At 47.8% G+C, this 23,305-nt stretch overlaps 1 protein-coding gene across 1 annotated transcript in view; it reads left to right on the top strand.

The window, feature by feature from the left end:
• EFHD1 (EF-hand domain family member D1) overlaps nucleotides 1–23,066 on the top strand; it is a 41,836-nt gene extending 18,770 nt beyond the window's left edge. The window contains exons 2-4 of the mRNA XM_046018026.1: nucleotides 4,283–4,430; nucleotides 11,792–11,926; nucleotides 21,759–23,066. Coding sequence (XP_045873982.1) covers nucleotides 4,283–4,430; nucleotides 11,792–11,926; nucleotides 21,759–21,893 — 418 coding nt within the window. The 3' untranslated portion in view covers nucleotides 21,894–23,066. The remainder of the gene's footprint in view (nucleotides 1–4,282; nucleotides 4,431–11,791; nucleotides 11,927–21,758) is intronic.
• Nucleotides 23,067–23,305: the final 239 nt, after the last annotated feature.

Below are 23,305 nucleotides of genomic sequence, written 5' to 3' on the forward strand. Positions count from 1 at the left end.
GCCTGCTGGGAAGTTCCAGGTTTGTTCTCACCCTCAAGAAGTGGCTTCACGGCACACTTCTGCCTTTTACCATCTATCCAGGGGAGTGAGTAATGACCACTTCACAGAGCTATCGGATTAAACGAGGTGATTTGCACACGGCCCAGTGCTGAGTAAGAGCTCCAGAAACCAGAAACACAGGCGGCTACTGTTAATTCTTCATAGGGCTGGTGTAAAGATGAAAGGATGGGCATGTGAGACAACGCTGCGAACCGCAGAGCTGACCAGTCCGAGCTGTCAGCTTGAGCTTGACCTTGAGCCCCACGGTGCTGTGAGAGGAACAGAAACAACAGAAAAGATGACGAAGGGGCCCTGAGAGGCTTTTCTTGTCTGTCTTGAAAAGTCAGGCCCTGAAAGAAATGACCATGGACCACCCCTTGTAAAGAGGGTCTCTTATAACCTTCTTGGTTATAAATCCCGGCTCCACAGGGAGGGGTGAGAATGCCACCCATGTGTCACTTCATGATCCCGCCAGGACTTACCCTGCTGGCCCTCGGCCAGTGCTTCAGGCAGGAACAAAGGCAAGCAGCCTCTGCGAAGTCCTCAGGAGTGAACCCCGCTCTTCCCGGCCCTGCTCGGCTTTGGAGATGTCCTTTCCACATTTACACGGCGGCTTTCTTCCTGTACCAGGCGGATGGCCCGCTGTACCAGCCAGATAGGCCTGTCTGGTGGTAGCTGGGGCCCTTCCCTCTCCCTGGGACTTGCCTGCTGGGGTCCTGGGCTTCTGTTTCCAGGTCCTGACTCAACCACAGTTGTCACATTGAAAGATTTCTGCCCATTGAAAGATTTCTTTAAACTCCCTTAACCTGTTTCCAGACTTTGCTGAGGCCCTCTCTCAAGTACTTGTCCTTTTTCGTAGGCCTGGAGAATGTTTCAGGCTTGTGGGCCTAAAAGAAAGTTTTTCCAAAACTTATTTTTTATTTTTTTATCTTTTAAAAAAGATTTTATTGATTTATTTGAGAGAGAGTGTATGTGAGAGAGAGCACAGGGGGAAGGATAGTTGGTGGGGAGGAGAAGCAGACTCCCCACATCTGAGTAAGGAGCCAAGATAGGAGACTCCTCCATGCGGGGCTCGATCCCAAGACCCTGGGACCATGACCTAAGCCGAAGGCAGAAGCTTAACCAACTGAGCCACCCAGGCATCCCTTTTCCAAATCTTCTTGACTTGTGTGGGTCAAAACTCCAGAAGAGAAGGAGAAGGCTGACTTCTTAGCCTGTGCATGACCCCACAGTGCCAGCCCCACTGTGCTGGGGGAGGCCATACTTGCTGGAGGTTATGTGAGCAGCGAACCCTGCTCCGTTCTTCCCCTGCTAGGTGAGGACCAATTCCTACGTGTTACCTGACCTGTTCTTCACTCCTCCTTTCCAGCTTCTCTCTGGTTCTGGGACCCTCCCCGCCCCCACATACCTAGGCTTTCCACTGCTCCCTTTTCTCTTCCTGTTGAGACCTTACCCCTTTTTGCTTTTGCCCCCAGCGATTCCCATCTTAGATGATGCGCTTCTGCATGCTGGTGCTCCTCCTCTCTGCAAACTTGGCTGAGACACGCACTGGGGAGAGGACATTTATTCAAAATCCCAGCATGGTTGGTACCATCATGGTCGTTTAACTGACTGTCCTTCTAACCTTGAATTGTTTCGAGAGGCATTTCCCAAAGCGTTTTCCTTGGAACACAGGTTGCCAAGATGTGCCTTCTTCTAGTGGAAAGTTCCCGAACACAGAGGATTGTGTGATCAGATGAGTCTGTGTTCTCTGTTTCCCTGCAGTAGGTTTCAGATGACCATATGAAGGCTCTGGAAAGTTCCACATGAAAGAAGCCTGTTTATTTTGACTAGAACTCCTTGTAGCAGAGGCTGTCCCTCCAGCCTGTTCGTAAGAGCTCTTCTTACCTCAGGTCTTACTCTGGTTGCCTCTTTTTTGCAGAAAGCTCTTCCCTGTGTTGGTTCATATCCTTCTCTGTCGTGTACATACACAAAGTCCAGCTCTTTCTGCTCTTCAGGCATGTTTCTGGGAAGTTGAAATGCATCATGGGAGGACAGTGGCCTGTTTCCCAGGGCCAGATACTGCTGGTCCCTTTCACTCTCATCTTTGCATGGGCTCTTAAGTCCATTAACCTTCTTGGGTACCCCCCACTGATTGGGCCCACATCCCGCCATGTGTGGGGCCCGCCTGGAGTGGAGAAGACTGTCACAGGGTGGGGAGGACTGTGGCCCCCTTCCTTCAGGATTTGGGATCTTGGGAACACAGCTGCTGCATTAGAAAATACCCAGCAGGGGGAGGCAGCATCTACTGAGTGCTAGAAGACTGACAATGGGGCTGTTGGCTCTCAGAGAAGGAAGGGGGCAACTCCCTGGGCTTGGGGTGCAGAAAGGCCACTGAGGACCGCCGGGTGGTGGGATGTCCATTCAGGGTGGGAGGAATGGCACCAGTCAGCTGCTGAGGCTGGAACAGAGCACGCTGGGGGAGTTCTGGGCCTAAAAATTCCACCAGCCCTCCGGCTTAGATTTCTGATTGCCCACAGGCTGCATTCCTTGGTGGGTGGTGGTGTGGCTGCCAACAATGGTGGGCTTTTGTTGTTGGGAGGGTGGGGTGGGGGATGTGTATAGTGAAGGAGCTGGATTGGTTTCTCTCTTTTTACTGTGGGGAAAATACATGTAAAATTTGCTGCCTTGACCGTGTAGGTGGGCCGTTTGGTATACATTCACCCCCTTGTGTGACCATCACTGCATCTTTCTCTGGACTTTTTCCTCATCCCACACTGAAATTTTAACCCATGAAACAGTCACTCCCCCAGGTCCGGGTAGCCATTGTTTTCTACTTTTTGTCTCCACTTTGACTTTCTTGGTCCCTCATGGTTACACAGTATTTATCCTTTTCTGTCTGGCTTATCTCAGGCCTGCCTTAATGTTGCCAGGATTCCTCCCCAAGGTGGCGTGTGTCAGATTTTCCCTCCATTTTATCATGAATAATATCCTCTTGTAAAAATATACCATGTTATGGATATACTGCATTTTGTTTATCCGTTCATAAAAAATAGACACCTGGGTTGTTTCCTCCTTTTGGCTACTATGAACTGATTTTCTTTTTAATGCAAGGTGTTCTTACCTGGAGAGCAAGGGATCCCTGAGAAGCAGAAAATGGGAAGGACTTGAAGGGAGAAGGGGAAGGGGGTTCTGTGAGAAAACCTTGTCACAGCCCAGGTGTGTGGAGAAGTAGGGGGTAGACAGTTTGTCAGAAAGCAGAGAAAAGAAGGCTGAAGAAGGTTCCCCTCAGCTCAGGCACCAAGGGGTAGAGGGCAGGGCCAGGATCCCCCCTCTGTGGTGAGGCTGGGTTTGTTTCCGGACGGGGCGGGCGCTAGAGGGACTCCAACAGAGATGCTGGCTTTGTGGTAAAATCCAGGCAGCAGGGCAGAGCCAGGTCACCTCTTAGCAGTCACTTGCACAGATGTGACCATTTGGACCTGGAGGCTAGATGAGCGTGACGGGATCAAGCATAAAACCAGAGAGCTAGAGCCAGGATAGCCACGTGCAAGGGTGGGGGGACCAGCTTCCACAGGGAGGAGACCAAAAGGATGAACGGAGAAGGGCATGCATCTGTGTAGTTCAGTCGAGTGGGCGTCTGACTCAGTTTCGGCTCAGGTCATGATCTAGGTCAAAATCTAGGGGTCCCGGGATTGAGCCCTGAGGGGGGTCCCTGCTCAGCATGGAGTCTGCTTCTCTGATTCCTTGTGCTCCTCCCCCAACTCCCTCCGGTGTTTGCTCTCTTTCTCACTCTCAAATAAATAAATAAATAAATGGGACCCAACGGGCAGCTTTTGGAATTGCCCTCTGGGAGAATGTCGGGGATGCCCAGGCTCGCTCTGCGACTTGTTGCCGGACCTTGGGAGATTTGGTCAGTGTTTGCTGTCCAAAACTGGGGGACATAAACGTAAGCGGGCATGTTTTTCATCCTCAAGAAACTTACAGCCTCATTGAGGGGATAAAGGACATGACAACAACCGTGTGGAACAAGATCCCCTTTAAATCATGTTGTGCAGTGCCCAAAGGCGTTTCAAGAAAGGGGCCCCTCCTGTGACCCAGGTGGGCACTGCCAAGCAGCAGGTGACTGCATTTGTTTCCAGTAAATGAGGCCAAAAGAATTAGGTGTCCTATGACCAAGTGTCCTGTTATCCTGTGTCCTATGATCAAGTGTCCTGTGATCCTGGCCGTGGTGGTCCCTGTCAGCATCCTTCCTTTGCCCCTGCAGGTATGATGCTGGACGGGACGGCTTCATTGACCTGATGGAGCTGAAGCTGATGATGGAGAAGCTGGGTGCCCCCCAGACCCACCTGGGCCTGAAAAACATGATCAAGGAGGTGGACGAGGACTTCGATGGCCAGCTCAGCTTCCGCGAGGTACCCGTTGGCTCTGAGCCCCCGCACGGAGGGCCCCTGAGAGGATCCCCACAGTTAGGGGCCCCTCCTCTCCCCAGCCTCTCCAGAGTGCTGATTGGACAGTCAACCTAGAGTTCTTTTAAAGATCTCTTTAAGAAGCTCATGAAGCATGGTCATGGGAGAATGGTCAGTGAGCAAATAGAAAGTCACTGTGCATAGGACAACCTCCTTTGGGCGAATGTTTGAGTGTTGAGAAATCTGGAAAGATGTTTACCAAATAGTGGACACGTGTGCAAAGTTTTGGTAGATTTATAATTTCATACTTTCTTAGATACTAAAACTTTAAACTTTTTACAATAAGCAACTTAAAGATGATCAAAAAGCAATTAAACGAAGGCTCTTATTCTATGCTCCTGGAGCTCCCTGTGTCCCCATAACAGTCCAAGAATGGGCTTCCTGGCCTTAGAATCCCTGAATTTGCAGGCAAAATTTCCAAATACAGATCTCTCTGGAAGAGTGCAAGTAGATTCAAAGTCTGATCTCTAACTCTGTGAGAACTTCGGTGATAAGGCCGTTTCTGGCTGCGGGGAGAGTCTCAAGGATACCAGGTTTCTTCCAAGGCAGGGATGCAGCCCCGCAAGGAAGGGTTCCATGTCTTATGTGCTTGAGTCTTACTGTGAAGCCTCCAGCCGTGTCTGTGTGCGCTGGTGTCAGAACAGGTTTGGGGACAACATCTGGGCTCGAAGCTCTGAGCATTAGCAGTCCCATTCTGTCCTATCTCAGCAGGGCCCTCCGGGTCTGGGACTAGAGAGCTCTGTCCTTGCTTCCCAGTGTGTGACCTTGGTTACTCCAGAAACACTGGAGTTCCAGCATCCTGGTTCCTGATGGTGAGAGCTTTGCCCAAGTACAGGTCTTCTCTCCAGGCTCACTAGGGCCCATGGACATTCTTCCTGAGGTCCCCAGGGCTGAACCGGCAGAAGGGAGTCCCCTCCCCAGCTGTGGTGAAACCGGCCTGGCCTCTCCCTGCCCACAGATCAGCTCCAGATACCCCCCCTTCTCTTCCTTTCCTGAACTGGCAGATGCAGAAATAGAAGAACCCAGAAAACCTGTGTTGGGCATAACCCTCAGGATATTCTAGGCCAGGCTTCTCATTCCAGAGCTAAGGAGCTAGAGGGCTAACACGGTCAGGACTTAGCGTGAAATCACGTTCCAGCTCAAGGCTGGACCTGGTGGCAGGCTCGGTGCCCATGGCCTCCCCTCGTCAGCTGCTGTGCTCGCCTCCACAGCTGTCCCTCTGGCTTCCCCGCCTCTCCTTCGTGCTGGGCATTGGTTCCTTCAGCCCAGCTGTCCCCAGGGTAGAGAAGATAAAAGCTTTCGTGTGGGTGAAACTTTGGAGGCAACACCAGGGAAGGAGCATCTGTGGCAAATTGTGACCTGGGGGGAACAGAAATCGAGAGGGTATTGAGAGGGCTGTGCAGGTCACTGGCCGAGCAAAGACACAGTCCCAGGAGCGACCCAGACACGCTCCCTGCCAAATCCAAGATGCTTGGTTTGCTTTTCTTAGCTGTATGTTTGGCCATTTCCCACAGAAATGCCCACAGGTGGACATCAGAGGTTTGGAAATCTCCAAAGTATTCCTGTTACCCGCATTTCAAAGCCTCAGTGACATTCCTGTCGGTCCTTCGGTCCTTCGTTGCTCTGAGTCCCATTGTGGTCCCATTCTCTAGCAGTTGTGCCCGGAGGGGCAGGATTTGGAGGTGGGGATATGTTTGCCATAAATACTCACCGCCCAACCTCCTGGTTTTTTTTTTTTTTTCTTTTCTTTTTTTTTCAAATTTTATTTTTAAGTAATTTCTACACCCAATGTTGGGCCTGAACTTACAACTCCAAGATCAAGAGTTATACACTTTTACCAGTGGAGCCAACCAGGCGGCCCATTCTGCTGATTCCCACCAGTATTGGAAGCCGCTGGCGTGCTGGTACTTTGGTTACATAATGACAAGAGGCTTCCAATCAGAGCTCGGTCTCCACACAGAGCTGCATACCTTGAGCAAGTTATTTTACTTCTGGGCCTCCATTTTTCTGTCTGGTTTTTTTTTTGTTGTTGTTGTTGTTGTTGTTTTAAGACTTTATTTATTTATTTGACAGATGGAGATCACAGAGAAGCAAGTAGAGAGAGAGGAGGAAGCAGGCTCCCCGCTGAGCAGAGAGCCCGATGCGGGGCTCGATCCCAGGACCCTGGGATCATGACCTGAGCCGAAGGCAGAGGCTTTAACCCACTGAACCACCCAGGCGCCTCCATTTTTCTGTCTTTAAAATTGGGGTGTTGGGATACCTGGGTGGCTCCATCGGTTAAGCGTCTGCCTTAGGCTCAGATCTTGATCCCAGGGTCCTGGGATTGAGCCCTGTGTCAGGCTTCCTGCTCAGCAGGGAGTCTGCTTCTCCATCTGCCTGCTGCTCCCCTTGCTTGCGTGCTCTCATGCTCTCTCTCTCTTGCTCTCTCTTTCTCTGACTATAAATAAAATCTTAAAAAAAAAAAATGTGAGTGTTAAGGGGCATCTGGATGGTTCAGTCGATTAAGCTTCCAACTCTTGATTTCAGCCCAGGTCATGATCTCAGGGTCATGGGATGTAGCCCCATGTCTGGCTCTGCACTCAGTAGGCAGTCTGCTTGAGATTCTCTCTCTCCCTCTCCCTCTGCCCCTCCCCCTGCTCCCACTACCTGTCCGTCTCTCTCTAAATAAATAAACTCTAAAAAAATGTAGCCGGTGTTAATAGTTTTCCCTCAGGACTGTTGTGAGAACGGAGTTCTCTCCCATGCTGGAATCAGTTGGAAGTCCTGATGGCTAGTGACAGAGAATGCCAGCTCATTTATACAGGAAAAGAACAAACAAAAACTCTCAGCTCCCGTAGACAGATGAAGAAGTGGAGGTGCATTGGGCATAGTAGTGCAGCATCTTTCTCTGGTCAGAGCTCAACTGTGCTTTCTTCTGTGTCCACCTCACCCTTTCTTTCCACATCGCATGTTCACCCTGACGCCTGCCAAGATGGCCGCCAGCAGCTCCAGGTTCCATTGTCCCAGGTTAGCAGCCGTGGGGGCCTGAACCGGCCTCAGCTGGCCTCTGACTGCTGCTACTGGGGACGTGTCCCTACCTCCTGGACCAGTCATTGCAATCAGGGGACTGTGATTGGCTGGGTCCCTGTCATGCCCCACAGGGCATCATAGCCATCGGTCCCACCATCATCATCATGTGGGGGCCAGGTTGCTAGATAGACAAAATTGTTCACTTCTGTAGTTCTTTCCTCACAACCTGGAATTTAGTAGGTCCTTAATGAATGCTTCCATTCTCTTTATTTCTCTTTGGATTAACTTGACCAAAGCAAGTCACATCCACATCCCTGCTGAGCAGGGAGCCTTATTTGAGGCTTGATGCCAGGACCCTGGGATCATGACCCAAGCTGAAGGCAGATGCTTAACTGACTGAGCTACACAGGTGCCCCTCCGTTATCTCTCTCTCTTTTTTTTTTTTTTTAAAGATTTTATTTATTTATTTGACAGAGAGAGAGAGATCACAAGTAGGCAGAGAGGCAGGCAGAGAGAGAGGAGGAAGCAGGCCCCCTGCGGAGCAGAGAGCCCGATGCGGGGCTTGATCCCAGGACCCTGAGATCATGACCTGAGCCGAAGGCAGCGGCTTAATCCACTGAGCCACCCAGGAGCCCCTGTTATATCTCTCTTAAAGAAAAATTGCTCTGGGGCGCCTGGGTGGCTCAGTAGGTTAAGCCTCTGCCTTTGGCTCAGGTCACGGTCTCAGGGTTCTGGGATAGAGCCCCACATGGGGCTCTCTGCTCAGCGGGGAGCCTGCTTCCCTCTCTCTCTCTGCCTGCCTCTCTGCCTACTTGTAATCTCTCTCAGTCAAATAAATAAATAAAATCTTAAAAAAAAAAAGAAGAAGAAAATTGCTCCAAGGCCAGATGTGCAGTAGTTTTGTACAAAGGTTGGGTGATGGGTTTACTGGATACCTGTCCATACTGGGTATTACAGGTTCCATGCTCTCCTTCTGCCCTACCTTCCTTTGGGTGGGGCCCTGGCTGGTGTTAGGTTGCTCATCAGCATCATTGTTGATTGGACCATGGATGGACCCCTGGCGGGACTAGGTCCACTAGATTCCCTGTCCTGGGAATTTGAAATTGGGGTGAAGTACTGCAAATTGGTTCTGCAGCTGGCTGTTCCTGCAAGAATAAGTCAACATTTTCATATAATAAAATCCTCCTCTTTGCTTAATCCAACAAGTTTGTTTCTGTCACTTGTGATCTTAGAGTGCCGATTCAGGGCAAATATTTGCATTACCGGTCAGGGCCATGAAATTACGTTTTCCTTTTTTTAAAATTTAGGGGTGCCTGCATGCGACTCTTGATCTTGGGGTCATGAATTTGAGTCCCACGTTAAGGATAGCGCTTACTTAAAAAAGAAATTAAATTTAGAAATTCTTTGAATTTATCAGATGTGTTTGTTAGCTTGTGCCTGAAATTACTGTTTTAGCCTTGTTAGTTCTCTCTCTCTGTTTCTTTGTTTTCTGCTTCTTCTCTCCCCCCTCCCTGCTTTGCTCATAGTCACAACTAGGACACTTTCCAATTCCCCATAACATACCAGTCTTTGTAGACTATAAATAGGAAGACAAACAAGGCTGGGCAGTCAGAGAAATTGTCATTCAGGAGTTGGTGATTACAATAAAATCAAATGGGAATGCCTGGCATGCTTTTCTGGAAGGCTGAACATGTACAGGTTCAGCTGGATTTTTCTTTTTTTTACTTTATTTAACTGGCTGGCGTCAGGACCCCTAAATTAAGACAGGGCTGTTTTGGTCCTCCGTGAGCTGGCAGAGTGAAAGTGAGCACACGTGGAGAAAAAGATCCATGAGGAATACTTTAAGCTGCCTGTAAATACCACATACACGGTAGATGTGAGAAGAATAAATCTCAGGGATAAGGAGACACTGCCCCTCCCCCTACCAAGGTCACTTGGATTTTGGCTAAGCTGGGGCCATTCTCCATCTTTTTTTTTTTAAGATTTTATTTATTTGACAAGGGAGAGACAGCAAGAGGGGGAACAAAAGCAGGGGGAGAAGCAGGCTTCCCACAGAGCAGGGAGCCTGATGCAGGGCTCGATCCCAGGACCCTGGGATCATGACCTGAGCCAAAGGCAGATACTTAATGACTGAGTAATGACTGAGCCACCCAGGGACCCCCCCCATTCTCCATCTTTCTAGAGCTGCCTTCCCAGTGTGGAGGGGCTGCCTGTTTTGTATTTGCCTTGTGGAGCAAGGGAGGCATGGGGGGGATGTTTCTGTAAGCTGTAAATACATATTTTTTAAATATTTTATTTATTTATTTGACAGAGAGAGACCACAAGCAGGCAGAGAGGCAGGCAGAGAGAGAGAGAGGAGGAAGCGGGCTCCCTGCCAAGCAGAGAGACCAATGTGGGACTCGATCCCAGGACCCTGAGATCATGACCTGAGCCGAAGGCAGAGGCTTAACCCACTGAGCCACCCAGGCGCCCCTGTAAGCTGTAAATATTTTAAGGGCGGGCAGGGTCCCAAGGGACAGGTTTTCACTCCTTTCCTCTGCAGATAGCTCACATTTCCATTGCTGACATCTTGGCTACTGCCTTCACTTCATGAGAGCCCGACTACAACCGTCCCGCTGTAGCCCCCTTGCCTTCCATCCTGTTCTTGGGAGTCTCCCCTCCGAAGGGCTTGTTTTCCAACACTTAGAGCCCATATTCTGGCTCCGATAGTCTGCAGCAAACTGAGTCTTTGCCGGCCTCTAGTGAGGAAGTTTGAAGCTGCAGGTGTACGAACGTGGCGTTTCTGTGGAGCCAAGGGGCCCACGGCAGCCTTCGCAAAGCTACATATTGGAGAATCCTGCTTCATCCCTTGCTTTGCAAGAATTACAAAGACAGGCTTATCCGCGTGTCATTTTGGGGTTAGTGGTGGCAGAGGCTGAGACTTCCATTTAACGAAACAACACTTCCCTCTAGGGACTAAGAGTCTTGGCAGGAAAACACACCCAAGTTGGAATTTGGAAAGCCTGTTGGAGTTGTTTGCCCCCTCAGTCTACTTTAGGTAATGTCCTTTTCCCTTGGGGAAACCATTTTTTAGAGGGGATGGGCATGGAGGGGAAAAAAAAAAGTCCTGAAACCTCAAAACTCCCCTGGAGACCCATGTGTTTTACATAGCACCAAAAACCTGGAAAGGCCTCTTTTAGTGCTGACTTGGAAAAAAACAATTATAGAAGTTTGGACAATGTTATTTGACAAATAAATTCACCAAAATTCTTTAGAGAAGTAAAAGTCTAAAATCATCTTGGGGAAGGGCTGGAAGGTGAGAGACTTGCCTTTCCAGCCTGGCTTATTTATTTAAAAATGTGTCCTGTGGCGGGGGTAGGGGGATATATCCTGGGTAGGCTTTTTTAGAACAAATTGGCTTTAAAGATGAATGCATTCAGGTCACAATTTGGAATCTGGAGGAAGAGGATGGATTATTCCATAAAGGGTGTGGGGATCGCTAACTAACCATTTGGAAGAAAATAGGGTTAATGATCAACCTCCCAGGATAGATCAGAATAAATTTCAAAGATTAAATATTTACACATATAACAAAAAAAGGAGTCATAAAAGCAAGAGACAAAAACATAGGTGATTGTTTCTGTAACCTTGGTGGCAAGAAAGGTTTTTCTCAGCATAACACTGGTATGCTTGTGAGAGAGAAAAAAAGACTGTTAAATTATATAAAATTTTTAGAAGTCAAAAATGATCATAAACACAATGAAAAGGTAAGTGATAGCTCAAGTATTTGAAACATACCAGTTTCTGTAAAGATCTCTTAGAAAACACTTGGGAAGGGCGCCTGGCCAGCTTAGTCGGTGGAGCATATGACTCTTGATCTCAGGGTGGTGAGTTCGAACCCCACACTGGATGTAGACATTACTTACAAAATAAAATCTTGAAAAGAAAAAAAAAAATAGGGGCACCTGGGTGGCTCAGTGGGTTAAAGCCTCTGTCTTCGGCTCAGGTCATGATCCCAGAGTCCTGGGATCAAGCCCTGCATTGGGCTCTCTGGTCCTTGGGGAGCCTGCTTCTTCCTCCTCTCTCTCTGCCTGCCTCTCTGCCTACTTGTGATCTCTGTCTGTCAAGTAAATAAATAAAATCTTTAAAAAAGAAAAAAGAAAAGGGAACACTAGCAAAAGCAAACAATCAATTGGTCCCACGCACGTATTGACACCCTTTCTTGTAGACTTGGCAATCATGACTTTGCCCCGGACTGAAGGGGATCACTGTAAGTCTTCGTGAGGTTGACCTGGACTCTGATCAACCCTTTTCTGCAGTTCCTGCTCGTATTCCACAAGGCTGCAGCGGGGGAGCTGGAGGAGGACAGCGGGCTGATGGCGCTGGCCAAGCTCTCCGAGATCGATGTGGCCCAGGAGGGCGTCAAAGGTGCCAAGCACTTCTTTGAAGCCAAGGTGGGTGTTTCCTTCTTGTGCAGGACGGTCCTCTGTCCCTTCATCCTGCCCAACATGAGCTCCCAGTCAGTGATTGCTTCATTCGCTCGCCGAGGACAAGCAGAACGGCAGGAGCTTAAGTGTGTGTATAGTGTGTGATTGAAGGGGAACCAGTGTGTCTGCGTGCAGTCTGAAAACGAAAAGCGAAAAGGAAACACAATCAGATGGCACATGCGTTCCATCCTGGTTTCTGATTCAAATGGGTTTTGCTGGTATGAGGTTCCTGATCGGGTCTGGATCCAGACCTCCCAGAAGAACTCCTGTCTGCCCTGAGCTGCAATTGAATTACTGGAGCAATTTCCTGCACCTTTAGGTCTTAAGTGCCTCTGTGTGAACGAGCAAAGAGTGGGCCAGAGGAGGGAACCCTGGTGGCCTGCCCCCTGCCCCAGTTTGAACCAGTATTTGCTCCACTGGCAGTGATATAGGGGGTTGGGAAGCAGTCTCCAGTGCATGGCTCCAGAGCCTTTCTGGCTGCTTGCATTCATTCACACGTTCATCCCGTCATCAGACACTTACAGAGAGCCTACCCCTGGCTGGGCGCTGTCATTTTCATTTCCCCAGAGCACACCTGCAGAAAGAGAAATCAGAGAGCCTGCCAAATCCCCAGTAAGCCAGAATGGTGCAGTGGAGAGGGCTGCCTGGGGTCAGGCCCTGCCTCCTCCACTGACCCTTTTACCACTCTGTGCCTTAGTTTTCTCATCTGTACAGTGGAGGCGATAACAAGATGACCATGAGGATTAAATGAGCTCACATATAGAAAGTGTTTAGGGGCACCTGGGTGGCTCAGTCAGTTAGGCGTCTGCCTTTGGCTCGGGTCACGATCCCAGCATCCTGGGATTGAGCCCCACGTCAGACTCCCAGCTCAGTGGGGAGTCTGCTTCTCCCTCTCCTTCTGTAACTCTCTGTGTTTACGCTCACTTTCTCCCTCAAATAAATCAAATCTTAAAAAAAAAAAAAGTGTTTAGCGAGTGCCTGGCTCACTGTGAGTACTGGATACCTGATAGGAACTGTTGGGACTCCCTCCCATCCCAGATGGAAGCCAGCGTCTTGGGGAGTGATGGCTTATTCCAGGAGCTTGTCTAGAGACGCAGTGTCCCTGGCAACCATCCTGGCGGTGCTCACCCCCGAGTAGGACTGGCTCCTTGTATCCCATGATGCTGCTTGGAGACAGGGTCAGTCATCGTTCTGCCAGTATGCAGACTGTGAATCACAGCGAACCCCTGACACCTGAGTTCCTCCTGCTATCATCTGAGGACTTGGGATAGTCCAGCCACTCATGGCATCTTCAATGCCAGCATTCTGTGTCCAATCCTGAAAGTGGTTTGGCCCTTCCTTCATGACTTAGCATTGATTCAACACAGCTCTGGGGATGCCAGGCACAGTAAACTCTGGAAATACAACTCCTTCACAAGGAGCCAGTAGACAGAACTTTTGCCTTCCCCAGTACGGTGCACATAGTCTTGTGAGGAAAACAAATTCTCAGCCTTGAAAGAGAGGGAATAGAGAGGAGGGATGGATGGATTCTGGAAGGATGGGTCCTCTCTAGTCATTGCCCGATAAGCCAACACTTGGAGATCTTTGGGTGATGGCCGTGGGCAGGGGCCTGACATTGAGACCCAAGTTTAGCATGACACCTTTTGGGCCACTGCTGCAGTTCGACAAACCATGCTCTTGTTAAAAGGTCTGCACGAAGTCTCTGGAAACCATGAAGGATCTTATGACCCAACTCTGATCCTTGTTCTGGCCTTCATTGCCGCCCAAGCACATTTCTTCAGATACTGCCATGCCTTTTCACCCCTGGGGCCTAGTGCCTGCTGCTTCCTCTCCCTGAAATACCCAACCCAAAGGCCCCTTTCTAGAAAACTCTATTCCTTTCATGTTAAAGTGTGGAAGGAGCAGAGTTTGGCTGCTTTTCTTGAGAAAGTCCATCCTCTTCTGTGTGCCTCTACTATGAATAGAAGTGATATTATAATTTATCCATTCAAGGGGTGCCTGTGTGGCTCAGGCAGTTAAGTGTCTGATTCTTGAGTTTGCCTCAGGTCCTGATAGGCATGGAGCCTGCTTGAGATCCTCTCTCTCCCCTTCCCTCTGCTCCTCCCCTATTCTCAGACATTTTTGGTGAGAGTGTAGAAATGGTCTCAGCTTTACGGACAGCAGTTTGGGGCCGGCTGTGAATGCTTTGTGTCATTTACTTCTGGGATTCTGCCCCTAGGATTCTATCCCTTAGAGGTACTCATGCAAATAAACATAGATGTGTCACAGGGATTTTATACAGCATCAATAGAGAAAAGTTGGAAACAACCAAAGCTTCTGTCATCAGGGAATCGAGTCCCTGGTGGCACGCCCACCTGTTTGCACACCCTGAGTGTGGACAGATGTACGAAACAAAGGAAGCAGAACATTATGTTTACAACCCAGTTTTGTTAAATACTAAATCCAGCCTGGCTAATTACATATTCGAGTATTAGTAATAGCTATGACTGACCAAGGGACTGCTTTTTTATATTTTCGGAATGTTTTATAAGGTGCGTGCACGATTTTCATAAAGAAGAGAAAAGATGAAAAGAATAGCAATGAAATGTTTTGAACTTGTCTGTCTGCCTCCACAACCCAGACTCAAAGGCAGAATGGGTGTGTTATCTTTGTAATTACAGACCTGGCACGGAATGGCCCTCAATAAACGTTTGCATGAATGACGAGTCCAGGGAATCATCACTTAGATTTGGAAGAGGGCCATGGAGGAGCTGACATTGGCGGCGGATGTTCAGAGATGAATGGGGATTCACCTTGTAATCAAGGAGGGGAGGGCGTTCCTGCCGTGGGAACACAAGCACAAAGGCTCCGAAGGCTCCGAGGCATGGAGGGTAACGAATGTTGGGAGGCTGGCCCCCAGTCCATACCGGATCCAGGTGCCAGGAGAGCTCTGGTCTCCCCTGAAGGTCAGGCCTCCCCAGCCTGCCGATCACCAGACCAGAAAAATCTGCAGACCAGCTTCTCGGGTCTCCTCCCCTCCTGCTCCCCAGGACCTACTTGGGATTTCCCAGGATAGGGCCCAGGAAACTTGGAGCCTAATGGGCTCTGCACAGCCTTGCTGGGGAACCATGGCGGCATGTGAGGGGGGGGGCCCTCCGGGGGCCTCTACCTGACCAGTGCTGGGCACTGGGGAGAGACTGGAGTCAGGGAGGTTTCCACAGATGTCGAGAATTGTAGGTCCGTTGAGGGTAGTGAGTGGGGCTGGGGAGGATACCAAAGGAACTAGCAGTCTCACTATGTGTATGAGTGTGTGCTGGGAGGTGAATAGTAAAAATATTCCACCAGGGGGCGCCTGTGGGTTAAAGCCTCTATCTTTGGCTCAGTGGGTTAAAGCCTCTGCCTTTGGCTCAGGTCATGATCTTGGGGTCCTGGGATCAATCCTGCATGGGGCTCCCTGCTCAATGGGGAGCCTCATTCCCCCTCTCTGCTTGCCTCTTTGCCTACTTGTGATCTCTCTCTCTCTCTCTCTGTCAAATAAATAAAATATTAAAAAAATATATTCCACCAGGATGAGGCTTGTGGAGCTGTGTAGAGTGGGTTGATGATGTTTTAAAAAGAGACAGGGATACACCCCTCCTATGGGAGCGGTTTAAGGAAGGGGATGGCAGGCACTTTGATTTGAAGGACACTGTGGGGGCGTCTGGCTGGCTCAGTCAAAAGAGCATGTGACTTTTGATTTCAGGGTCATGGGTTTGAGCCCCATGTTGGTGTAGAGATCACTTACATAAATAAAAAGAAAAGAAAATAGAGGGCACAGTGTTTGTTGTAGAGAGTCTCATTCGTGTCCTGTGGGACAGAACTTGGTCATACCTGGCTTCATGGGAGAGTCCAAAATGCCTTTCTTCCTAGGGACCCACGCGTCTGACTATAATTCTGCTGCTAGGAAGGATGGGGATGCTGGATATTGAGGGTCGTGGAGTGATCTCTTCACGCATGTCCGTTGCCAAACCGAGCACCAGCAAGAGCTGGGATACCATTACCCTGACTAGGCTTTCTTCTGGAGTCAGGGTGGGGTCCATCTCCCCAGACCCTTGGGCTGTGTGCCAGGGGAACATCTTGGAGGATGAGAGAGGGGGGGAAATGAACGCTTCACGGACGTCCGACCACACAGACCAGGGGAGCCACCTTCACAAGATCCAAGTACCACCTCGAGAATTAGAGGAGACTAACTGTGGGGAAAGAAGTGAGCGGAGATAACAAGGAAACCCAGGAAAAAATGCAATTTTGGAGGACAGGAGCACTTTCAGGAAGAGCTGAAGTCAGATGAGGCCAGGGCGGGGGTGTTGATTCTGGCAAGTGTGTCATTGGAGACTTTTGAGAGAGCAGGTTCCTTGGTGGAGGGCAGATGGCAGTAGGGTAAGAGGTGAGTGGGAACCGGGGAGGAACAGGTTGACTTTTCCGTGTAGACGGCTGGCAGAGGAGGTCTGGACAAAGTGGGAATGGTAGCTTGGAATCAGAGAAGAACTTTTGTTTTTTGTTTTTGTTTTTCACCTAGAGTAGACAGATGTTTTTAGAACCCAGGGAAGTGGTCCCCAGAGAAGGAAACATGATAAAGACACAGAGTGGGGTGATTGGCGAGACAGCACTCGTAGACCATAGAATCAAGGAGACTTTTTATTATATATATATTATATAATATATATATTATATAAAAGAAGATTTTATTTATTTATTTATTTGCCAGAGGAGAGCACAAGCAGAGGGAGAAGCAGGCTCCCTGCTGAGTAGGGAAGCTGATGCGGGGCTTGAATCCAGGACTCTGAGATCATGACCTGAGCTAAAGGCAGACACTTAACAACTGAGCCACTCAGGCGTCCCAACTTTTTTTTTTTTTTTTTTAAGATTGTATTTATTTATTTGAGAGGGAAAGAGAGAGAGCACAAGCAAGGGGAGGGGCAGAGGGAGAGGGAGAAGCAAACTCCCCGAGCTAAGCAGGGCCTGAATCTAGGACCCTGACATCATGACCGGAGCTGAAGGCAGACGCCTAACTGACTGAGCCATCCAGGCACCCCAAGAGGTAGCTTTTATAGTGGAGAACAAGGACCCCAAGTGAGGGAGTTGCAAAGGCCTCTCCGCCTCTGACCTGGCCAGCAGTGGTGGGCAGGTGGACCTTAGGTTCATGTCTTATCTAACACATGGGAGGGGGAGAGGTGGTGGCATCCCAGTCTGCAGATGAGAACACTGAGACTTAGACAGTGGTTTGTTGGTGAATGTTTAGCAACTGGCTCTCTGAACAGAGTATGCGTATACATATATCCATATGTTTTTATAAAATTTAATGGTATAAAGGATAGATAGCACACAATTTGCAATTAATAAAGTATACACTACTTTTATTACAAATTCCACATGGTCTGTTGATTGTCAAAGAATGGTTCCTCAATTTTTTCTGGCCTCTGTACCTGTTGCCAGCCTATGGTTGCAAATGACAGAAGAATCTAGGTCCAGCATGAGTGTTGGTTGATACTTTGTTTAACTTAATTCATAAGAAAAAGTGAACGAAACTCAATTTCATTCATTCCTCAATGATGTGAGCAACTTTTTCGCCGAATTTTTAAAAAGATTTTGTTTATTTGAGAGAGAGAAGAGAGAGCGCATGGGGTGGGGGAGCAGAGGGAGAGGGAGAAGCAGACTCCCTGCTGAGCAGGGAGCCCCATGTAGGGCTCCATCCCAGGACCCTGGGATCATGACCTGAGCCAAAGGCAGACGCTTACTGCCTGAGCCACCCAGGCGCCCTCTTTGCCGAATTTGGTAATAGTTTTCAAGTACTAGAAGAATATTCCATGAATTTCTTTGGAGCTGTTCATAGTATAAAGGCTACAGACACTACACGTTTTCAGCTTAATCTACATTTTTAACATTCCCATTACTTTCTTAAGAAAAGATTGTGAATGAAACAATAAATCAAACCCGACTTTGTAGCACTTTGTTGGGTTCCAAGGTGTAAATACTCGTGGTTGGGGGGGGGGGGGAGGTTGCTTTCAAGCTTCCAACAAGATGTTGCCAAAGGTGGATTTGTAATTAGAATTATCCAGTAAGTTTCCCACCTTAGAGCTGGAACAGAAACAGACAACCTCCAAAACAGAAAGAGTAAAGTGTAGCAAGATAATTAGGAAGCAATGACTTTGTAGTATGTATTTCTCTTTTTTCTAATTTAATTATAGATTTATATAATTTAACTTCTAGTATTTTTTTTTAACTTTTAATACTTAACAGCCAGCTCGTAAAATTCCTGAAAACCAAACAAGGAAAAAAAAAAATCAAGGTGAAGGAGGAGAGGTGTCAGAGCTAGACAAAGGGACCTGAGGTCCAAGCTGTCAGCCCGAATCTAGGGACAGTGGTTAACGAGAGTCAGCGTGAGCCGAGCTCTACTGTAGGCAATTAAATCTGTCTTTTCGTGTAGGGAGCTAGAAGAGACAGAGCAGGGCCTCAAGTGCTTAAGAAATACCTGCGAAATTTGGAAAACATAATTTCCTAGTCCCTACCCCTATGTGGTTGATACTTTCAAAGGTATCCTGTGTTCAGACACAGACCCCTGTGCAGTGCAGGGAGAATGTAGGAAGGGATGTTACCATTTTTCATTGAGATGTGAGAGTCTGCATTGTGTCACCAAGGAAGTAATGGATTGAAAACCAGAGAGGACAGGATAAAGAGCATTGTTGGAAATAGGTAAATCTCAGCTGCATTGGCAGAGAAGGAAACATACAAGGAGATACCCAAACATGGAAGCTCATGATGGAGAAAAGATGGGGGACCCAGGAACATGCTAGTTAAAAATAGAGATCTGGGTGCTCGGCTGACTCAGTCGGTAGAATGTGGAACTCTAGGTTACAGGGATCAAGCCCTATGTTGGACTTGGAGCCTGCCTAAAATTTAAAAAAAAAAAAAAAAAAAGCAAGTGGTTAGGATGCATTGATTTAAAATCATTAAAAATTCAATGAAAGGGAATGTTTTTTTTTTTTTTTTTTTTTTTTTTTTTTTACAAATTTGAGATAATATGTGGACAATGTGATGAATTGTAAAAACATTTAGTAGGTTGACTCCCCCCTCCCCAAAAAAAAACCAGTTAAGTACTGGGGAATTTAGGAATTAATTCTTCAATGTTACACATTCTTTTCAATGTCTCAAACTAGTTTAAACATACTGAGAAAGATTGTATCACATTCATTCTCTAAAGCCATCATGATTCTGATAACATCAGATAAAAACACATCAGAAAGAATATTAATGTAATGAATATAGCTGTGGGGACCTTAAAACATTTGAAGTTTATGTTAAGACTGCAGGGATAAGTTTTAAAAATGTCATCGGTATCAAATATGAAAAATGTGATCATTTTCAGTGAAACATCTCAAAACATTTGGTAAGCTTAATACTCATTCATGGGGCGCCTGGGTGGCTTAGTGGGTTAAGCCTCTGCCTTTGGCTCAGGTCATGATCTCAGGGTCCTGGGATTGAGCCCCGCATTGGGGGGGGGGGCCCGCTCAGCAGGGAGCCTGCTTCCCAACCCCCTACCTACCCCCCACCCCTGCCTGACTCTCTGCCTACTTGTGATCTCTCTCTTTGTCTCTGTCAAATAAAGAAACAAAATCTTTTTTAAAAAATACTCATTCATAATAAGACATTTAAAAATACGAAAAGAGGGGCACCTGGGTGGCTCAGTGGATTAAGCCGCTACCTTCGGCTCAGGTCATGATCTCAGGGTCCTGGGATCGAGCCCCGCATCGGGCTCTCTGCTCCGCGGGGAGCCTGCTTCCTCCTCTCTCTCTGCCTGCCTCTCTGCCTACTTGTGATCTCTCTCTCTGTAAATAAATAAATAAAATAAATAAAATCTTAAAAAAAAATACGAAAAGAGGGGCATCAGTTAAGCATCTGACTCTTGATCTCAGCTCAGGTCTTGATCTCAGGGTCATGAATTCAGGCCCCGTGTTGAGCTCCATCCATGCTGGGCATGGACCTTAAAAAAAACTAATAGAGGTGCCTGGGTGGCTCAGTTGGTTGAGCATATCCTGCTCTTGATTTCAGCTAAGGCTGTGGATGGGCCTGCGTTGGGCTCTGTGCTGCGGGGGTAGGGAGTGGGGAGTCTGCTTCCCCTCTTCCTCTGCTCCTCCTCCCCACTCACGAGCATGGTTACATTCTCTCTCTCTCTCTCAAATAAATAAATCTCTTAAAAGATACATGAATCTTTAAAAAAAATAAAAATATGAAAAGAATGTGCTTAGTCAACATAATGGGATATTTTCCTCAATATCAAGGCATTCTGTAAGCAGTAATATTAAATAATGTAGTGCAGGTGCAGGAATGAAGTCAGTGGAACAGGATAGAAAACAGTAAAAACAGACCTTCTTCATGTGGGAATTTAGTACATGAAAAAGATAATTTTCAAATCAGTGGGAAAATGATGGACTATTCGGTAAAAGGACATTGAGAAAATTGGCTCTCCACTTAGGAAAATGAGATAAAATCCTTCTAGTTGATAATATTCCTTTACTAACATACAGTGTAGGTGACTTTAAGAGCTGAATGGGAAAATAAAACCAGAAAAATAGGAGAGGAAAATGGGTTTAGAGCCCTGGAATATAGAAGACCTTAAACATGACTTGAGAGAAAAGCCTTGGGGAGCCTGGCTGGCTCAGTTGGTAGAACATGTGACTCTTGTTCTTGGGGTGGTGTGTTCAAGCCCCACCTTGGGTGTGGAGCCTGCTTAGAGGGAGAGAGAGACAAAAGCCAAAATGGAAGTGGTTGAAGATTTTGATGATATCAAAATTTAAATATTCCCATGGCCTCGGATAACCTTGAAGTTAGACAAGCAAAAGACTAAGTAACTAAAAAATATGTAACAAGGGACTAAGTCTAAATTTGTAAAGAATGGAGAAGTAGGAAACCCCAAGGATAGGGGTAATTCAGCAAAAAGGAAATAAAAGAAGGTGCCAGGTTTGTGGGTTTTTTTTTTCCTATCAGATTGGCAAACAGGAAAAAGGTTACTGATAAACGTTGGCGAGGCTGTGGGGAAATGAGTACTCAACATTCCATGATGGTGGGGGTGTAAATTGGAACAGCTACTTTGGAGAGCAATTTGGCAATCTTTACTAAAATAACTGCACACCCGGCGGGTTTGGGAATTTTACCAAATTGATGAGACACTGGTGGGGGGGCAGGGGAGGAATCAGTTCCAGAATACAGGGTTTTAAGATGGATGTATCTGATAATGATATTATTACAGATAAAAGGTTTAAAGAATTGGCACCAAATCCCATTCACAACATCCCCCAAAACACATAATACTCAGAAGTCAATTCAGAATGATTGATCTATTATAAAGGTATCCATTTGCCACCGGCAGAATGAGGCAGTTGGAATCAGAATTCCAGCAGAGAGTTCATTAGTTTGGGTTTTTGTTTTCTCCCCCTAGAACAAAACAACATTATTGTGAAATGTAAGGTTGACATAGGAGTGGGTAATAGGCAGGATATGAAACAGTGTCCTGGAAAAGAAGTGAAGTAGAAAGACCAGCCCTGGCAGGTAGAACCATGTATATAACACAGGGGCAGATGAAGGATGGCATCGTCAGTAGTGGATTGGGTGAACTTGTGAAGACAAGTCGTTGCTCTGGGGGATGAGGGGTCCCGCCCCCACAGGACCGCATTCCCGTGTCACACGGCTCTAGCCAACTTGAGTTCTGTTAGATGAGCTGCTCCATCTCCCAAGTTTCTCCTCCTCTTCCTCACTCTGTCGGTTTGTTTTTGCCATTTCTCTGCAGGTCCAAGCTTTGTCCTGTGCCAGTAAGTTTGAAGCTGAGCTAAAAGCCGAGCAAGATGAGCGGAAGCGAGAGGAGGAGAAGAGGAGGCTCCGCCAAGCTGCCTTCCGGGAGCTCAAGGCTGCTTTCAGCACATAGTCAAGCAACCTTGACCTCCATCCACACAGTGCCTCACAGATGGCCCCGAGAGAGCTGGTTGGGCACCCTCACCCCTGCCGCTCTCACCACCACCCAGCCTCCACACCCACCACCCAGTGCAAACTCTGCAGCCTCTTGGCGGGGAGGGCAGGGGAGGCTCTTGTCCCTGTGTGGGAGCCCTTCCTAAGGGTCCTGGGATGAGCCAACCGGCCCCCTTGCTTCTCTTTCCTGTCCTTCTTCCAGAGTGTAGCCAGATTGTGCCTCTACTTGGCAGTTTGTACTTTTCCCTTGTCCCTTTGCCGCTGCATCAGAGACTGTTAATTTGTGCAGATATTTCTTTCTTTGATGGTCCTCAGAGGAGATAGTCCCTGGAGGGCTCTGATGTTAATGTTGCCCCCATTTTCTTGGGTGATCCCCTCTCCTCTCTGGGTCCCCCCCACCCCCGACCCTTGCTTTGTTTCTTATCCAACTTCCCTCTTTCCATTCTGAGCCTGATTCTGCCAGTTGCTTTTGCATCTTCTGTCTTTCAATGATGTGAGGTTGAAGGCAAGCCAGGCTGGACCACTGCCTGTCCCCTCTTCAGCAGGGGGAGTGGCATGCTGCTGAGGTGACAAAACAGTAGAAAAATAGAATATTCTGTTCCTTCCTATCACCTTTCTCCTGTGTCTTAGCATTCCCCACGGACCCACCCTCTTCAGTCCCCATCCCTTCATGTCTTCTCATTTCAGCCTTTCCTCATACTCTTATTAAATACTGTGCAACTTACCTGTAAGAATAAGAAAATAATCAGACGTGATATTAATGCGTAGAAGAACCCCTGTTAAGTCTGACTATGCAAATTCTAACCCAGCAGACCCCTACATTCCCAAGTGACAAATCCAGAGCTTTCCAAAATCCCCAAGGTCATGACCGTCCTCATCTAGCCAGTTTCCAACTTTTGCTCCCAAGGTGTTGAGGTGATGCTGTTCTTACCCCCAGTGCAAATTTTCATGTTAGGTGTTTTTGGGATGGCTCGCAAATACCAGGGGTTGGCTGTATTTTTACAAATACTTCCTAGCGTCATATTTATTACTTCTCTTTTGTAACTGCTGTCTTTGCCACAGGAAAACATCTGCATTTCTACTTTACAGCTGTCTCTTTTTAAATAAACTGTGCAAATGGACTTTGCCATCACAGCCATGTGCTTCTAGTATTCTTCGATTTGGAGGGAGAGAGGAGGGCACTTTTTGCAGGGGCCACATCCAGCCCAGGCTCCTGTTTGACAACTCCTGGAAGTAGAGTTAGAAGTGGTAACTAGAGGGATGCCTGGGTGGCTCAATGGGTTAAGCATCTGCCTCCTGCTCAGGTCATGATCCCAGGGTCCTGGCATTGATTCCCGCTTCGGGCTCCTTGCTCAGTGGGGAGCCTGCTCC

This window comes from Meles meles, chromosome 9, assembly GCF_922984935.1.
Source record: "Meles meles chromosome 9, mMelMel3.1 paternal haplotype, whole genome shotgun sequence".
NCBI lineage: Eukaryota > Metazoa > Chordata > Mammalia > Carnivora > Mustelidae > Meles > Meles meles.